At 36.6% G+C, this 16,487-nt stretch overlaps 1 protein-coding gene across 10 annotated transcripts in view; it reads right to left on the bottom strand.

Annotated features, from left to right (window-relative positions):
* STK33 (serine/threonine kinase 33) overlaps positions 1 to 16,487 on the bottom strand; it is a 247,396-nt gene that overhangs the window by 13,417 nt on the left and 217,492 nt on the right. For 9 of the 10 annotated variants that reach the window (XM_033205712.1, XM_033205715.1, XM_033205716.1 and 6 more), the window contains one exon: positions 1,689 to 1,886. The exons of the other annotated variant lie outside the window; for it this stretch is intronic. In XM_033205712.1, coding sequence (XP_033061603.1) covers positions 1,689 to 1,886 — 198 coding nt within the window. The remainder of the gene's footprint in view (positions 1 to 1,688; positions 1,887 to 16,487) is intronic. 10 annotated transcript variants of the gene reach the window in all.

Below are 16,487 nucleotides of genomic sequence, written 5' to 3'. Positions count from 1 at the left end.
ATATTCCTACCATCTCTGTATTCTTGAAATTTCAACCCACTGGTATAGTTCTAGCACCCACAAACAATTCAAATTCCAATTCTTCTGTTCCCTAGTTGATTCACATAGTAAGTTTCATTAATTTGTGACTTGCAGGGGCGGCTGGAAGAGTGGGAGGGGAAAAGTGTGACACGGCAATGGAAAAGGGAATGGAAGACATTTGGTTCACAAGCATATTTTATGTTAGATGCAGTGATAAATATAACTCAAGGCCACAAAACGTGTGTATAATCATACATATGTGAGTATATGTAGATGTACATATATATGTGCAAGAATATGTGAGTATACGTGTATACATGTACATGTGTAAGTAGGTATGTGCATATGTATGAATAAGTGAATAAAATGCCAAGTCAGTCAACAAAAATCTTCAAACTATGTTCAATAAGAAATGCAAACATGGAATTTTATGATATTATTTTTAAGGAGAATATAAAATACACACAAGAGCTAAGCATCGCAAGAGTTGTTAACACACTAGAGAGGAAAAAGAATTCAATGAGCTTATGTCTACATTATGGTAAAAATATTATCATCTCAAAATACCTAAATCATTATGTTATGCTTATTATCTAAACATTTGCTATAAAGTAATGAAGTTCTCAACCACTAAATAAAAATCAATGAATAGATCATGCTACCATGTCCCTTTCTGTAAGTTACTAAGAGGATTCTTGGCAGGGAGGGGTGTAGGCCAGCAATGCTGCACCTCCCTGAGTCTGGTCCAGGATTTACCCTGGCAGTCCCTCCCTGCACTCTGCCTAATTCTAGGCATCAAAGAATCAGAAACCAGCGACTCCTCACGAGAAGTCTGGCTACCCTGAGGTGAACACAGTCCCTGTTGGCAGAATGCTCAATTATTAAGTAATAGTTAAGATATGTTAATTAGATTTCAAGACAGGAAGGAGAACAAACACATACAGAGAAATTTTCTGCAAATGCAGAAACAAACAAGAAAGCAGGGAAGGGGAGCTTTGGGTAAACTTTGTCAGGATATCCAGCTAACAGACACAATCTAGAATCAATCAAAATGTTATTCAATTCTATTCATTAAAAAGAATAAAACTGTATTCAGAACTAATAAGGTAAAATAATAAACCTATATAAAAAGTTTTTGTTACCATAAATTCAGACAAAAATAACTGAATAATGTAATAATGATCATTAATCTATGTAATACATAGACCCATTCCAAATTCTATAGTCTGGTAGAGTACAAAAATTATTAATTTTGATCCTGGGCCAAATTTGGCATGCCATCTGTTTTAGGGGGAAAAAATAGTTGAGTTGGAACATGGCCACATTCATTCATTTGTGGTCTATGGCTGTTTTCACACTACAATGTCAGAGATGAGTAGTTGTGACAGAGACTACTATGGCTCACAAAGCCTAAAATATTTACTATTTGTTCCCTTATAGAAAAAGTTTGCAGACACCTGCCCTACATAATCACCAACCTTAAAATAAACATGTAGGCCACATCACTAAATCGTGCTAGCCTTATAAAGCAGAAGGAACTTTACTTGCTATATAATGCTCGGCCTTTGTTACAAACTAACAACAAAAAGACAGATTTGCAAAAAAATGTTCCAGGTGTGGTGAGGCTATTTTACACTTTGGAGAAATGTAGCAATGATTCTTCCTACCTGTTTTTCCTCCTCTTCATCTGAAGTGTAATTGGCATCACGGACATTTCCCCAGAGCTGGTAACTTTTCAACTTTTCTTCAGTGGATGGATTACTCTTCTCTTCTGTTGTGTTTTCCTCATCACTTTCTGGGTTATTTTTCCATTCTTTCATCATCTCTAATACATTGGTTGGTCTCACGGAAGAAAGTTTATTGCCCTAATATTGACAATCAATTTTTGGTGTTATAAACAGCTTAGATAATTGAGACAATACCTACATCATTTAGTCTCCCAAATTCAGTAACAGTCACATGGAAAAGATTATAATGCTGAATAAATATGAAAACTTCTGATGACCACTGGAGTACACTCCCTGTACTGACATGGCTCACACCCGTTGCATGATATCACTTGTAATATGTCCAAGTTAAGAGGGGAAATATTCAGGCTTGAAAGAACAATGAAGCCTGCTTGTGCAAAGAACACTACACAGGGCAATTTCCTGGAAGCCAAATACCCCCTATAGTGCTGCTCTTAGAAAATTGAGAGGGAGGTTGAAAGAACTAAAGAAGTTGCCCAAAGGCCAGTGGGTCCAGTGCTAAGGAGAAGTCTATACAACATCCAAATATCTAGGCAAAAAAAAAAAAAAAAAATCTAAATTCAGTCAACTAGTCAAGCACTACGTCTAAGAATATAGATACTTAATTTGAAATCCCTTACCTGTCTGGAAGATTTAAATATAATGTGGTCATTTGATTATAACTGACTTGGCACAGTGTTCTTATCCCAGCATATGGCGATACATACCAAAATTGACCATTTTATATTAATTGTATTTTCCCAAATAGAATACCCTATGTAATGTGCCAAGAAATACATGAATGCAAGCTCAAATAGCTCCTGCTTGATTAGGTGTGTCTTAATATTTTTATTCTTATCTCATACTGTTAGAAAAAATTTAGACCAAAAAAATGGATCACATTTAGATTAAAATGAGAAGTTCAGGTGTGGGCACAGCTATGAAGTGATTCTAAATTACTTTGGTATGTGGATGTATTGAAATGTTTAGCATCAGTGACAAAGAAAACTATGAGACAGGGTATTTTAAGGGTACCCATCTGAATACACTGCTGAGGACTTGTTGAGTTTAATGTATTTGTGGCTAAAGACATAGACAAACACTAAATGTGGAATGCTAATAACTAAATGAGGATCACTATACAATTAATTATCTGTGGTTCTTCTCTGTTCCCTTGTTTTAAGAAGCTCAGTACTCCTACCATGTTCATAGCATCCCATTACATCTCACACTGGTTTTGCACTTGTTCCTCCCTTACCTACTTATTCCTAGAATGCCCTTGCCATTTCTTCCTGCCAGTCCATAGCAAGAGCCTACATTTCCTTGAAGGTTCAATTTAAGATTCATTTCTGTCAGGTATCCCAGAACTCCCAATTATGTAGTCAACTCAAGTGAAAACAGACAGTGGCTCAGCGACACTAACCATTAAAGAGCTGAACTCATGTAGAATGGTAGATAGTCTCCAGAGCACTCATCTGAAGGGGTTCTGCTCTCCAGGGCTCTGCTTGGTCCCTATGATCCATCTCTCCTCTCTTACAACCTCTTGGCCTTATCCTGACCTCTAACTTAATTTTCATAAAATCAGTGACCAGACTCCTAGAATGCAAGTACATACAACTTTGCCTCAACTTGATTCTTTCACTAGCAGAAACTGACAATTTGACACATCTAAGTCTGCAATCCCAGTCCCCGGTTGCTCCTCCCTGAAAAGCCCTCCCCAGGTTAAGTCTTTGGAAACTGTGGTAGTGACTAAGGCTACTTGCCCAACATTTCTTCCTTCTAGGCTCATGGTAGAATTTCACTTCTCTATCCTCTTTGGGACGTGACCATGTGCCTTATTTTGGCCAGTGATTCATGATTGGAAACTGTATGTATCACTTCTGGGTGAAAACTTAAAGAGATAGTATGCAATTAATCATGTTTCCAATTCCTGAACTGGTAATTACAGAAGCATAGAGATGGAGTCTCCCTCAGCTTGGGTTCCTGAGTAAGGACAGAGTGAAACAGAACCTCCTCCTCTCCCCCGAGTCAATTGGCCATGGAAGATACTAACAGCACTGAGATTTGGATGTCATTTGTTATCACAGCATAATCTAGCTTACCTCGATGTAGATACCAAAGCAAACATTTACATTTTGTAAATCACCTTTAAGAAGCCTTAAAAAGAGTGACTTCATTGCAAAATCGTCATGTCCAACAAAATCATAATTACTACAGAACTCGTATGCAACCAATATGATGTGACAGCTCATTTATTTAGGCAGTTCTTGCTCTGCACAGTCCTGATATGCCTGAATTTCAGTTATAATTTACTTAAACAACATTAGTCCCCCAAGAGCAGAGTTTAACTTTCAGTCAATGTGGTATATGAACTATAACTCCATAAAGTTCAAACTGCACTGCTAGTTCTTCAGTCCACAAAGCAAACAAACACATATCATGATCAGTGACCAATTTTGTCATTTCTCTCAAAGGCTATTGGTGATTAGACATTGGGCATCTGCTATTCAGTCCACACACAGCAAAGTGTGTAGTTGTGTTGCTTCCTTTTCTCCCAGGGAATTAGCCAACAAAGATGAAAGTGCAGCAAAGAAAATAAAAGTGATAATGCTGAAAGTGAAAACTGAATAAAATATGAATGGAGTAATAGAAGAAATCGCTGACTGGGAATGCTGACACTACCACCGTTCGACAGAGTATTTGCCAAGGCACAAAAAAGATGCTCCCTCTGTCTTATAAGTTATGTGGTAAGAAGAAGGTAAGTACTATTTAAATGAATCTTAAGTATTTTATTTAAAAAGACACTTTAATTCTCAATATTTCTAACATTCTAAATTACAGTGTACTAAATGAACATCAGCTTTACTTTTGTCTCATTTCCCTCTATATTTATAAATAACAGAGAGGTACTAATGTTTTGACAAAAATGTAAAGGGCATGAAACAATCATAACTTTTCACATTGATAATTGAGATCATTTTTTTTCACAGTTTCAACCTGCTCTGCCATTTTACTGTCCTACACTACTGTACAAAGCAAGGATTGCCTATATTATTTTGAATCTGCATCTCTAGCAATCTTTCAAATGCCTGGTTCACATACACATACACCCAAGAGCTTGGTAGCTGATATTCTACATGTCTAAAGGAGACTGTCTTTGTACTTAAATAAATGACCCTATTTCTCATTCTATAGAGACTGTGGAGAAAAGCAAAGGATCTAGAATAAGAGTGTTATCCTATTTCCTATGTGGAAATTTTTAACTCTTTGCCTCCTATACTCACTTGCAATATCAAGCCTGGACTAGGTGGTATAGAGTCCAGGCTTTCCCTGTTGTCTAGAGTCCATCTGATAACTTACTATACCACCTACTTCTTGCTTGCTAGCAGTTGAAGGATAAATTGTATCAGATACTTGGACTAACCAGTAATAAGTGGTCCACAACAATGTATCATGAGCCTTCTAGTTCAACAGAAATTACAAATGAAGCAACCAAACGAAACTGGGGTAGAACTGTTAGGGCAGACACTGTAGATGTATATGTCACCTCACCATCAGAACACTAACCTCTGAACTCCTTTTACTGGCTGTATCTAGGTGATCAAATACTGAACTCATCAATTACAAAATAACAAATGACAAGAAAGCAGTAGGAATAGTTTGATCATCTGAAGCTATCACGGGTAGAGACTCAGCCTTTTGGATAAATTTCCACTTGCTTAACCAACAGATAGTTGAGACTATTCATTTAATATTGAACAACTAGAAAAATGAAACTCAGGGAAGAGAAGAACTGCTTGAATACTAAGATTTGAATTTAATCCTTTAGTAGACAGGCCCATAATGGAGACCCAATCACATTTCCTCATCTAAAAAATACTGCCTTTTAAGGGATAGTGCCTATCAGTGCTTTGTAAACAGTAAGTACTTAATAAGTACTTTAAAATAAACAAATGAATGACATGTATGAGCTGGGGTGAGATGGTATGAACCCAATCAGCAAAGCTAAAAGAAACATTCTGGATCTTTAGCATGCAGTCACCATTCTCTGTTTTTGCAAGGAGCTAGAATAGTTTATTTTGTAATGTTCCTAGGAGTAAATTTTTTCAATAGAAAAATGGAACACTTTATTTAAAAACATATAAAAGAATTGCCAACTTCACAAAATAAAATCCAAGTCAAAACAATGTGGTGCCAATTTTCACCTAATAGACAAAAATTTAAGTTTAATATTCCCTGTGTGCATGAGGGTGTGGGGGAACAAGCACTCTCACTTACTTGCTTTATGAGAAGGTAAATTAGCAATAATTGATCAAAATGTAAAATGCACATTCTCTCCGGCCAGTAATTCCACTGTTAAAAATGTATCTTATATAAACTGGCACAGTATGCAAACACATATTTACAAGAACATCTGTTGTACTACTGATGTAATAGAAAAGATCTGAAACAATTTAAATATTCACAGGGACTATTTACAAAATAATTTATAGTTTGGAATACAATGTTGGTTTTTAATTTTTTTTAATTTTTAACTTTTTTTAGGTTCATGGGTACATGAGCAGGTTTCTTATATAGGCAAACTCATGTCACTGGAGTTTGTTGTACAGATTACTTTGTCACCTAGTTACTAAGCCTACTATCCAACAGTTATTTTTTTCCAGTCCTCTCCCTCCTCCCACCCTCAAGTAGTCCCAGTGTCTGTTGTTCCCCTCTTTGTATCCATGAGTTCTCATCATTTAGCTCCCACTTGTAAGTGAGAACATGTGCTATTTGGTTTTCTGTTCCCACATTAGTTTGTTGAAGATAACAGCCTCTCGTTCCAGCCATGTTCCCACAAAAGACATGATCTTATTCTTTTTTATGGCTGCATAGAATTCCATAGTGTATATGTACCACATTTTCTTTATCCAATCTGTCATTTATAGGCATTTAGACTGATTCCATGTCTATGATACTGTGAATAGCGCTGCAATGAACATTCATGTGCATACATGTTTATGAAAGACTGATTTATATTCCTCTGGGTATATACCCAGTAATGGGATTGCTGAGATAAATGGTAGTCCTATTTTTAGCTCTTTGAGGAATCGCCACACTGCTTCCCACAATGGTTGAACAATTAATAATTTACACCCCACCAAGAGTGTATAAGTGTTCCCTTTTCTCCACAACCTCACCAGCATTTGTTATTTTTTACTTTTTGGTAATAGCCATTCTGACTGGTGTGAGCTGGTATCTCATTGTGGTCTTGATTTGAATTTCTCTAATGATCAGTGATATTGAACTTTTTTCATATGCTTGTTGACTGCGTATATGCCCAATCTTGAAAAGCGTCTGTTCATGTCCTTTGCCCACTTTTTAATGAGGTTGTTTTTTTCTTGTGAATTTAAGTTCCTTTTAGGTGCTGGATATTAGACCTTTGTCAGAGGCATCGTTTGCAAATATTTTCTCCCATTCTGTGGGCTGTTTCCTCTGTTGATAGTTTCTTGTACTATACAGAAGCTTTTCAGTTTAATCAAATCCCACTCATCATTTTTTTGCTTTTGTTGTGATTGCTTTCAGCATCTTCCTCATGAAATCTTTGCTGGTACTTATGTCCAGGATAGTATTGCCTTGATTGTCTTCCAGGGTTTTTATAGTTTTGGGTTTTACATTTAAGTATTTAATCCACCTTGACCTCATTTTTGTACATGGTGTAAGAAAGGGGTCCAGTTTCAATCTTCTGCATATGGCTAGCCAGTTATCCCAGCACCATTTATTGAATAGAAAGTCCTTTCCCCATTGCTTGGTTTTGTCAGCTTTGTTGAAGTTCAGATGGTCACAGGTGTGAGGCCTTATTTCTGGGCTCTCTATTCTGTTCCATTGGTCTATGTGTCTGTTCTTGTACCCATACCATGTTGTTTTGGTTACTGTAGCCCTGTAGTATAGTTTGAAGTTGGGTAGCATGATGCCTCCAGCTTTGTTCTTTTTGCTTCGGATTGCTTTGGCTATTTGGGCTCTCTTTTGGTTCCATATGAACTTTAAAATAGATTTTTCTAGTTCTGCGAAGAATTTCATTGGTAATTTGATAGGAATAGTGTGAATCTGTAAATTGCTTTGGGCAGTACGGTCATTTTAATGATACTGTTTCTTCCAATCCATGAGCATGTAATGTTTTTCTATTTTTTTAAGAAAATCTTCCCTATATATTAAGTGAAAATAGTTGCATAATATGAACCCATTTGTGTAAAGCATCTAATAAAAATGTATAGAATGTTTTTTAAAGCATATGTAAAAGACTTAATGATGGTTATCTTTAGTGAGAGGGAATGAGAGAATGAGAGGAGAAAGCAAGTTATTTTTCCCATTTTGTTTACTCGCTTAACCATGGATAATCTCAATTATTACCTTAATTATTTTATTATTATTTTTTGTTGTTGTAGAGGAGTCTCACTATGTTGCCCAAGCTGGTGTTGAACTCCTGAATTCTAGTGATTCCTCTGCCTCAGCCTCCCAAAGTGCTGAGATTACAGGTGTGAGCCACTGTGCCCAGCCTTGACTATATTACCTTTTACCTTTACATGACTAATAATCAATGTAAATTATAGTAAGAAAAGATATGATGTAAGTTTTAGATACCCAAAGAGGACTAAAAGCACCCAATAAAATCACCAAACTGTCCTGAAGTGTTTCAATGAGTCCAAGGGAGCAGAATATCAAGATAATAAGTAAAGCAGTCAACTGTGTACCACTTTCATGTTTTTCCTAACAAAATCACCTCAGTGATTTTTTTTTCCAGAAGTATAGTAACTATGTGGTAGATAAGGCTTTGGTATTAATATTCCTATTCTTCAGGAGAAAATGGTTTGAGAAATTAATGAATTTACCCTTATTCCAGAAGTGCATTTCCAACTCCCTGCCAAGAATTTCTAGTGAGAGGTATAGCTGAGCCTTCTAGTTAGTGTATTCTAACCCACGCAACTACAAAACAAGAAAACTAGAAAACAAACAATAACTTGCATCCATACACCTAGTTTTCCTCCATCTTGTCTTCCTGCTTCCCATCACCTGAGGTGACTGCTATCCAAAATCCTGTGATTAACATTCCTTTGCTTTCGTTTTATATATGTATTTTATCACAACCATGTGTATTCAAAAAGGAATATTGACTAGGTGAGGTGGTTCAAGCTAGTAATCCTAGCACTTTGGGAGGATGAGGCCAGAGGATCACTTGAGCTCAGGAGTTTAAGATCAGCCTGGGCAATATAGGGATACCCTTACTTTACAAAAATATTTTTTTTAATTAGCTGGACATGATAGTGCATGCCTGTAATCTCAGCTACTCAGGAGGCTAAGGCAGAAGGATCACTTGAGCCCAGGAGTTAGAGGCTGAAGTGGGCATGCCAGCCTGGGTAACAGGGCAAGGCCCTGTCTGGAAAAAAAAAAAAAAGTGGGGGGGAATATTTTTTGTTTTAGTTGTTTTAACTTGATAAAAAGGGTTTCATTCCTTGGGACTTACTTTTTTCCACTCAAAATTACATTGCTGAGACCACATGGACATTGTTGAGAGGGAAACAAATGAATATTTACTCCTATATTACATCATATATTTTAAAAGTATTTTAAGAAATCATGCTTACATGTTTTTTAATTGTATAAACATATATTTTATATACAGATTTCAAGTATGTATGTATGTGTGTGTATATATATATATATAATTGAAATTGTTCTTGCTCTATTGTCCAGGCTAGAGTGCAGTAGCACAATCATGGTTCACTGTGGCCTCGATCTCCTGGGCTAAAATGATCCTCCCACCTCAATCTCCCAAATAGCTGAGACTATAGTCTACATGTGCACCACCACCACACCTGGCTATTTTTTTTTCTAACTATAGAGATGGGGTCTTGTTATGTTGTCCAGGCTGGTCTTGAACTTTGGGGCTTAAGTGACTCTCTTGCTTAGGCCTCCCAAAGTGCTGGGATTACAGGTGTGAGCCACCCTGCTGCCCTTTTAAAAATTTATCTACATTTATAGAGTACAAGTGTAATTTTGTTACATGCATACATTGCACAGTGGTGAAGTGAGGTCTTTTAATGTAACCATCACCTAAATAATGTACATTGTCCCTATTAAATAATTTCTTATCATCCACTCCCTTCTACTTTCTCACCCTTCCAAGTCTCCATTGTCTATCATTCCACCCTATATCTATGTGTACACATTATTTAGCTCCCACTTATATGTGAGAATATGTAGTATCTGTTTGTGTCGAACTTGTTTCATCTAAGAAAATGGTCTCCAGTTCCATCCACATTACTGCAAAAGACATGGTTTCATTCTTTTTTATGGCTGATTAGTATTTCATTGTGTATATATGCCACATTTTCTTTATCCAATTATCCACTGATGAACACTTTGGTTGATTCCATATCTCTGCTACTGTGAATAGTGCCGTGGTGAACATATGGGTGTAGGTATCTTTTTATAATATATAATGACTTATTTTACTTTGGGTAGATACTTACTGGTGGGACTGCTTGATTTAATGCTAGTTCTATTTTTAGTTCTTTGAGAAATATCCATACTCTTTTCCACAGAGGTACTAATTTTCTTCCCACCAACAGTGTATGAGTTCCCTTTTCTCTATATCCTCACCAACATCTTTTATTTTTTGTCTTTTTAATAATACCCATTCTGAATGGTGTAAGACAGTGTCTTATTGTGGTTTAAATTTCCATTTCTCTGATAATTAGTGATGTTGAGCATTTTAATTCTGTGAAAAATGACAGTGGTACTTTGATAGGGATTGCACTGAATCTGCAGATTTCTTTGGGCAGTATAGTCATTTTAACAATATTATTCTTCAAAACCATGAGCACAGGATTTTTTCCACTGGTTTGTGTCATCTACAATTTCTTTCATCAGTGTCTTGCAGTTTTCCTTGTTAGAGATCACCTCTGTGATTAAATTCATTCCTAGGTGTTTTATGTTTTTGTAGCTATTATAAATGGTATTGCCTTCTTGATTTGGTTTTCAGCTGGATTGTTACTGATGTACAGAAACACTACTAATTTTGTACATTTATTTTGTATCCTTAAACTTTACTGAACTCATTTATCAAATTTAAGAGGATTTTTTGGTGGAGTCTTGAGGTTTTTCTAGATACAAGACCATATCATCAGTGAACAGAAATAATCTGACTTCCTCTTTCCCAAATTGGATGCCTTTTCTTTCTTTCTTTTGCCTGATTGCTTTGGCTACAGCTTGAGTACTATGTCGAACAGGAGTGGTGCAAGTGGGCAACCTTGCCTTGTTCCGGTTCTTACAGGGAATGTTTTCAATTTCTCCCCATTCAATATGATGTTGACTGTGGGTTTGTCACATATTCCTTGTATTATTTTGAGGTATGTTCCTTTTATGCCTAATTTGTTCAGAATTTTTATTATGAAGGGATGCTGAAGTTTACTAAATGTTTTTTCTGCATCAATTGAGATGATCATGTTTGTTGTTCTTAATTGTGTTTATGTGATATATCACATTTATTGATTTGCATATGCCATACTAAAAATCAATTCATGATTTAACAAAGACTTTAATGCAGGAAAAATAGGTGATGATCTTCGCAACCTTGGGGCAGGCAAATAATTACTGGGCAGGACACAAAAATATTAAGCATAAAAGAAAAAATGATAAATTGAATTTCATCTAAGTTAAAAACTGTTCATAAGTGAAGGAGAAATAAAATCCTTTACAGATAAGCAAATGCTTAGAGATTTTGTCACCACCAGGCCTGCCTTACAAGAGACCCTGAAGGAAGCCCTCAACATGGAAAGGAACAATCAGTACCAGCCATTGCAAAAACATGCCAAAATGTAAAGACCATCGAGGCTAGGAAGAAACTGCATCAACTAACGAGCAAAATAACCAGTTAATATCATAATGACAGGATCAAGTTCACACATAACAATATTAACCTTAAATGTTAATGGACTAAATGCTCCAATTAAAAGACACAGACTGGCAAACTGGACAAAGAGTCAAGACCCATCAGTCTGCTGTATTCAGGAGACCCATCTCACATGCAGAGACATACATAGGCTCAAAATAAAGGGATGGAGGAAGATCTACCAAGCAAATGGAGAACAAAAAAAAGCAGGGGTTGCAATCCTAGTCTCTGATAAAATAGACTTTAAACCATCAAAGATCAAAAGAGACAAAGAAGGCCATTACATAATGGTAAAGGGATCAATTCAACAGGAAGAGCTAACTATCCTAAATATATATGCACCCAATACAGGAGCACCCAGATTCATAAAGCAAGTCCTTAGAGACTTACAAAGAGACTTAGACTCCCATACAATAATAATGGGAGACTTCAACACTCCACTGTCAACATTAGACAGATCAACGAGACAGAAAGTTAACAAGGATATCCAGGAATTGAACTCATCTCTGCACCAAGCGGACCTAATAGACATCTATAGAACTCTCCACCCCAAATCAACAGAATATACATGCTTCTCAGCACCACATTGCACTTATTCCAAAATTGACCACATAATTGGGAGTAAAGCACTCCTCAGCAAATGTAAAAGAACAGAAATTATAACAAACTGTCTCTCAGACCACAGTGCAATCAAACTAGAACTCAGGACTAAGAAACTCAATCAAAACCCCCCAACTACATGGAAACTGAACAACCTGCTCCTGAATGACTACTGGGTACATAACGAAATGAAAGCAGAAATAAAGATGTTCTTTGAAACCAATGAGAACAAAGATACAACATACCAGAATCTCTGGGACATATTTAAAGCAGTGTGTAGAGGGAAATTTATAGCACTAAATGCCCACAAGAGAAAGCAGGAAAGATCTAAAATTGACACTCTAACATCACAATTAAAAGAACTAGAGAGGCAAGAGCAAACACATTCAAAAGCTAGCAGAAGCCAAGAAATAACTAAGATCAGAGCAGAACTGAAGGAGATAGAGACACAAAAAACCCTCCAAAAAATCAATGAATCCAGGAGTTGGTTTTTTGAAAACATCAACAAAATTGACAGACCACTAGCAAGACTAATAAAGAAGAAAAGAGAGAGGAATCAAATAGACACAATAAAAAATGATAAAGGGGATATCACCACCAACCCCACAGAAATACAAACAACCATCAGAGAAAACTATAAACGCCTCTACGTAAATCAACTAGAAAATCTAGAAGAAATGGATAATTTCCTGGACACTTACACTCTCCCAAGACTAAACCAAGAAGAAGTTGAATCCCTGAATAGACCAATAGCAGGCTCTGAAATTGAGGCAACAATTAATAGCCTACCCACCAAAAAAAGTCCACGACCAGATGGATTCACAACTGAATTCTACCAGAGGTACAAGGAGGAGCTGGTACCATTCCTTCTGAAACTATTCCAATCAATAGAAAAAGAGGGAATCCTCCCTAACTCATTTTATGAGGCCAACATCATCCTGATACCAAAGCCTGGCAGAGACACAACAAAAAAAGAGAATTTTAGACCAATACCCCTGATGAACATCGATGCAAAAATCCTCAATAAAATACTGGCAAACTGGATTCAGCAGCACATCAAAAAGCTTATCCACCATGATCAAGTGGGCTTCATCTCTGGGATGCAAGGCTGGTTCAACATTCACAAATCAATAAACGTAATCCAGCATATAAACAGAACCAAAGACAAGAACCACATGATTATCTCAATAGATGCAGAAAAGGCTTTTGACAAAATTCAACAGCCCTTCATGCTAAAAACGCTCAATAAATTCGGTATTGATGGAACGTACCTCAAAATAATAAGAGCTATTTATGACAAACCCACAGCCAATATCATACTGAATGGGCAAAAACTGGAAAAATTCCCTTTGAAAACTGGCACAAGACAGGGATGCCCTCTCTCACCACTCCTATTCAACATAGTGTTGGAAGTTCTGGCTAGGGCAATCAGGCAAGAGAAAGAAATCAAGGGTATTCAGTTAGGAAAAGAAGAAGTCAAATTGTCCCTGTTTGCAGATGACATGATTGTATATTTAGAAAACCCCATTGTCTCAGCCCAAAATCTCCTTAAGCTGATAAGCAACTTCAGCAAAGCCTCAGGATACAAAATTAATGTGCAAAAATCACAAGCATTCTTATACACCAGTAACAGACAAGCAGAGAGCCAAATCAGGAATGAACTTCCATTCACAATTGCTTCAAAGAGAATAGAATACCTAGGAATCCAACTTACAAGGGATGTAAAGGACCTCTTCAAGGAGAACTACAAACCACTGCTCAGTGATATAAAAGAGGACACTAACAAATGGAAGAACATACCATGCTCATGGATAGGAAGAATCAATATCGTGAAAATGGCCATACTGCCCAAGGTTATTTATAGATTCAATGCCATCCCCATCAAGCTACCAATGAGTTTCTTCACAGAATTGGAAAAAACGGCTTTAAAGTTCATATGGAACCAAACAAGAGCCCACATTGCCAAGACAATCCTAAGTCAAAAGGACAAAGCTGGAGGCATCACGCTACCTGACTTCAAACTATACTACAAGGCTACAGTAACCAAAACAGCATGGTACTGGTACCAAAACAGAGATATAGACCAATGGAACAGAACAGAGTCCTCAGAAATAATACCACACATCTACAGCCATCTGATCTTTGACAAACCTGAGAGAAACAAGAAATGGGGAAAGGATTCCCTATTCAATAAATGGTGCTGGGAAAATTGGCTAGCCATAAGTAGAAAGCTGAAACTGGATCCTTTCCTTACTCCTTATACAAAGATTAATTCAAGATGGATTAGAGACTTAAATGTTAGACCTAATACCATAAAAACCCTAGAAGAAAACCTAGGTAGTACCATTCAGGACATAGGCATGGGCAAGGACTTCATGTCTAAAACACCAAAAGCAACAGCAGCAAAAGCCAAAATTGACAAATGGGATCTAATTAAACTAAAGAGCTTCTGCACAGCAAAAGAAACTACCATCAGAGTGAACAGGCAACCTACAGAATGGGAGAAAATTTTTGCAATCTACTCATCTGACAAAGGGCTAATATCCAGAATCTACAAAGAACTCAAACAAATATACAAGAAAAAACAAACAACCCCATCAAAAAGTGGGCAAAGGATATGAACAGACATTTCTCAAAAGAAGACATTCATACAGCCAACAGACACATGCAAAAATGCTCATCATCACTGGCCATCAGAGAAATGCAAATCAAAACCACAATGAGATACCATCTCACACCAGTTAGAATGGCAATCATTAAGAAGTCAGGAAACAACAGGTGTTGGAGAGGATGTGGAGAAATAGGAACACTTTTACACTGTTGGTGGGATTGTAAACCAGTTCAACCATTATGGAAAACAGTATGGCAATTCCTCAAGGATCTAGAACTAGATGTACCATATGACCCAGCCATCCCACTACTGGGTATATACCCAAAGGATTATAAATTATTCTACTACACAGACACATGCACACGTATGTTTATTGCGGCACTATTCACAATAGCAAAGACTTGGAATCAACCCAAATGTCCATCTGTGACAGACTAGATTAAGAAAATGTGGCATATATACACCATGGAATACTATGCAGCCATCAAAAAGGATGAGTTTGCGTCCTTTGTAGGGACATGGATGCAGCTGGAAACCATCATTCTTAGCAAACTATCACAAGAACAGAAAACCAAACACCGCATGTCCTCACTCATAGGTGGGAACTGAACAATGACATCACTTGGACTCGGGAAGGGGAACATCACACACTGGGGCCTATCATGGGGAGGGGGGAGGGGGCAGGGGGGAGGGATTGCATTGGGGAGTTATACATGATATAAATGATGAATTGATGGGTGCTGACGAGTTGATGGGTGCAGCACACCAACATGGCATAAGTATACATATGTAACAAACCTGCATGTTATGCACATGTACCCTAGAACTTAAAGTATAAAAAAAAAAAAAAAGAAACGGAAAAGGTAAGCAATAGATTGGAAAAAATTATATACATACACATACATGTGTACGTGTATGGATTTGTGTGTAAATGTATACATCATATACTTATATATAAATGACATATTTATACATTAATATGACACATATATATACACACAAATGACAAAAGGCTCATATCCAGAATATATAAAATATTTCTACAAATCAATAAGAAAAATATATTAAACCAAATTTAAAAGTTGGGAAATGATTGGAAACAGGCATTTCACGAAAGAGGAAATCCAAAAGTCTGTAAGTATAAATAAAGGTGACCAACTTCATCTGTTGTTTAGGAAGTGCAAATTAAAACCACAATAAGATACTATCACATGTCTACTAGAGTATCTAAATTTAAAATGTACCAATAACAAACATTAGAGGGGATGGGGATCAAAACTAGAACTCTTACACATTGCTAATGAAAGGTACAATCACTTTGGAAAACTTTTTGGCAATTTCTAATTAAGTTAAATATAGGTCTACTGTATCACACAGCCATTTCACTCCTAGATATATTTTTCTTAATAGAAATGAGTGCACATGTCCATAAAGAGATCTGTATGAGAATGTTCATAACAACTTTATTCTGATAAAAACCAGAAACACCCAAATGTCTAACAGGAAAATTTGAAAAATGAATCTGCTCTATTCATACAAGGAAATACAACATTGAAAACCCACTCTTCACACAACCACCTAAATTTCACAGACATGA

This window comes from Trachypithecus francoisi, unplaced genomic scaffold (genome assembly GCF_009764315.1).
Source record: "Trachypithecus francoisi isolate TF-2019V2 unplaced genomic scaffold, Tfra_2.0 Lachesis_group8, whole genome shotgun sequence".
NCBI lineage: Eukaryota > Metazoa > Chordata > Mammalia > Primates > Cercopithecidae > Trachypithecus > Trachypithecus francoisi.
The sequence above is the reverse complement of the archived record's forward strand: the minus strand, read 5'-3'. Positions and strand labels throughout refer to the sequence as shown.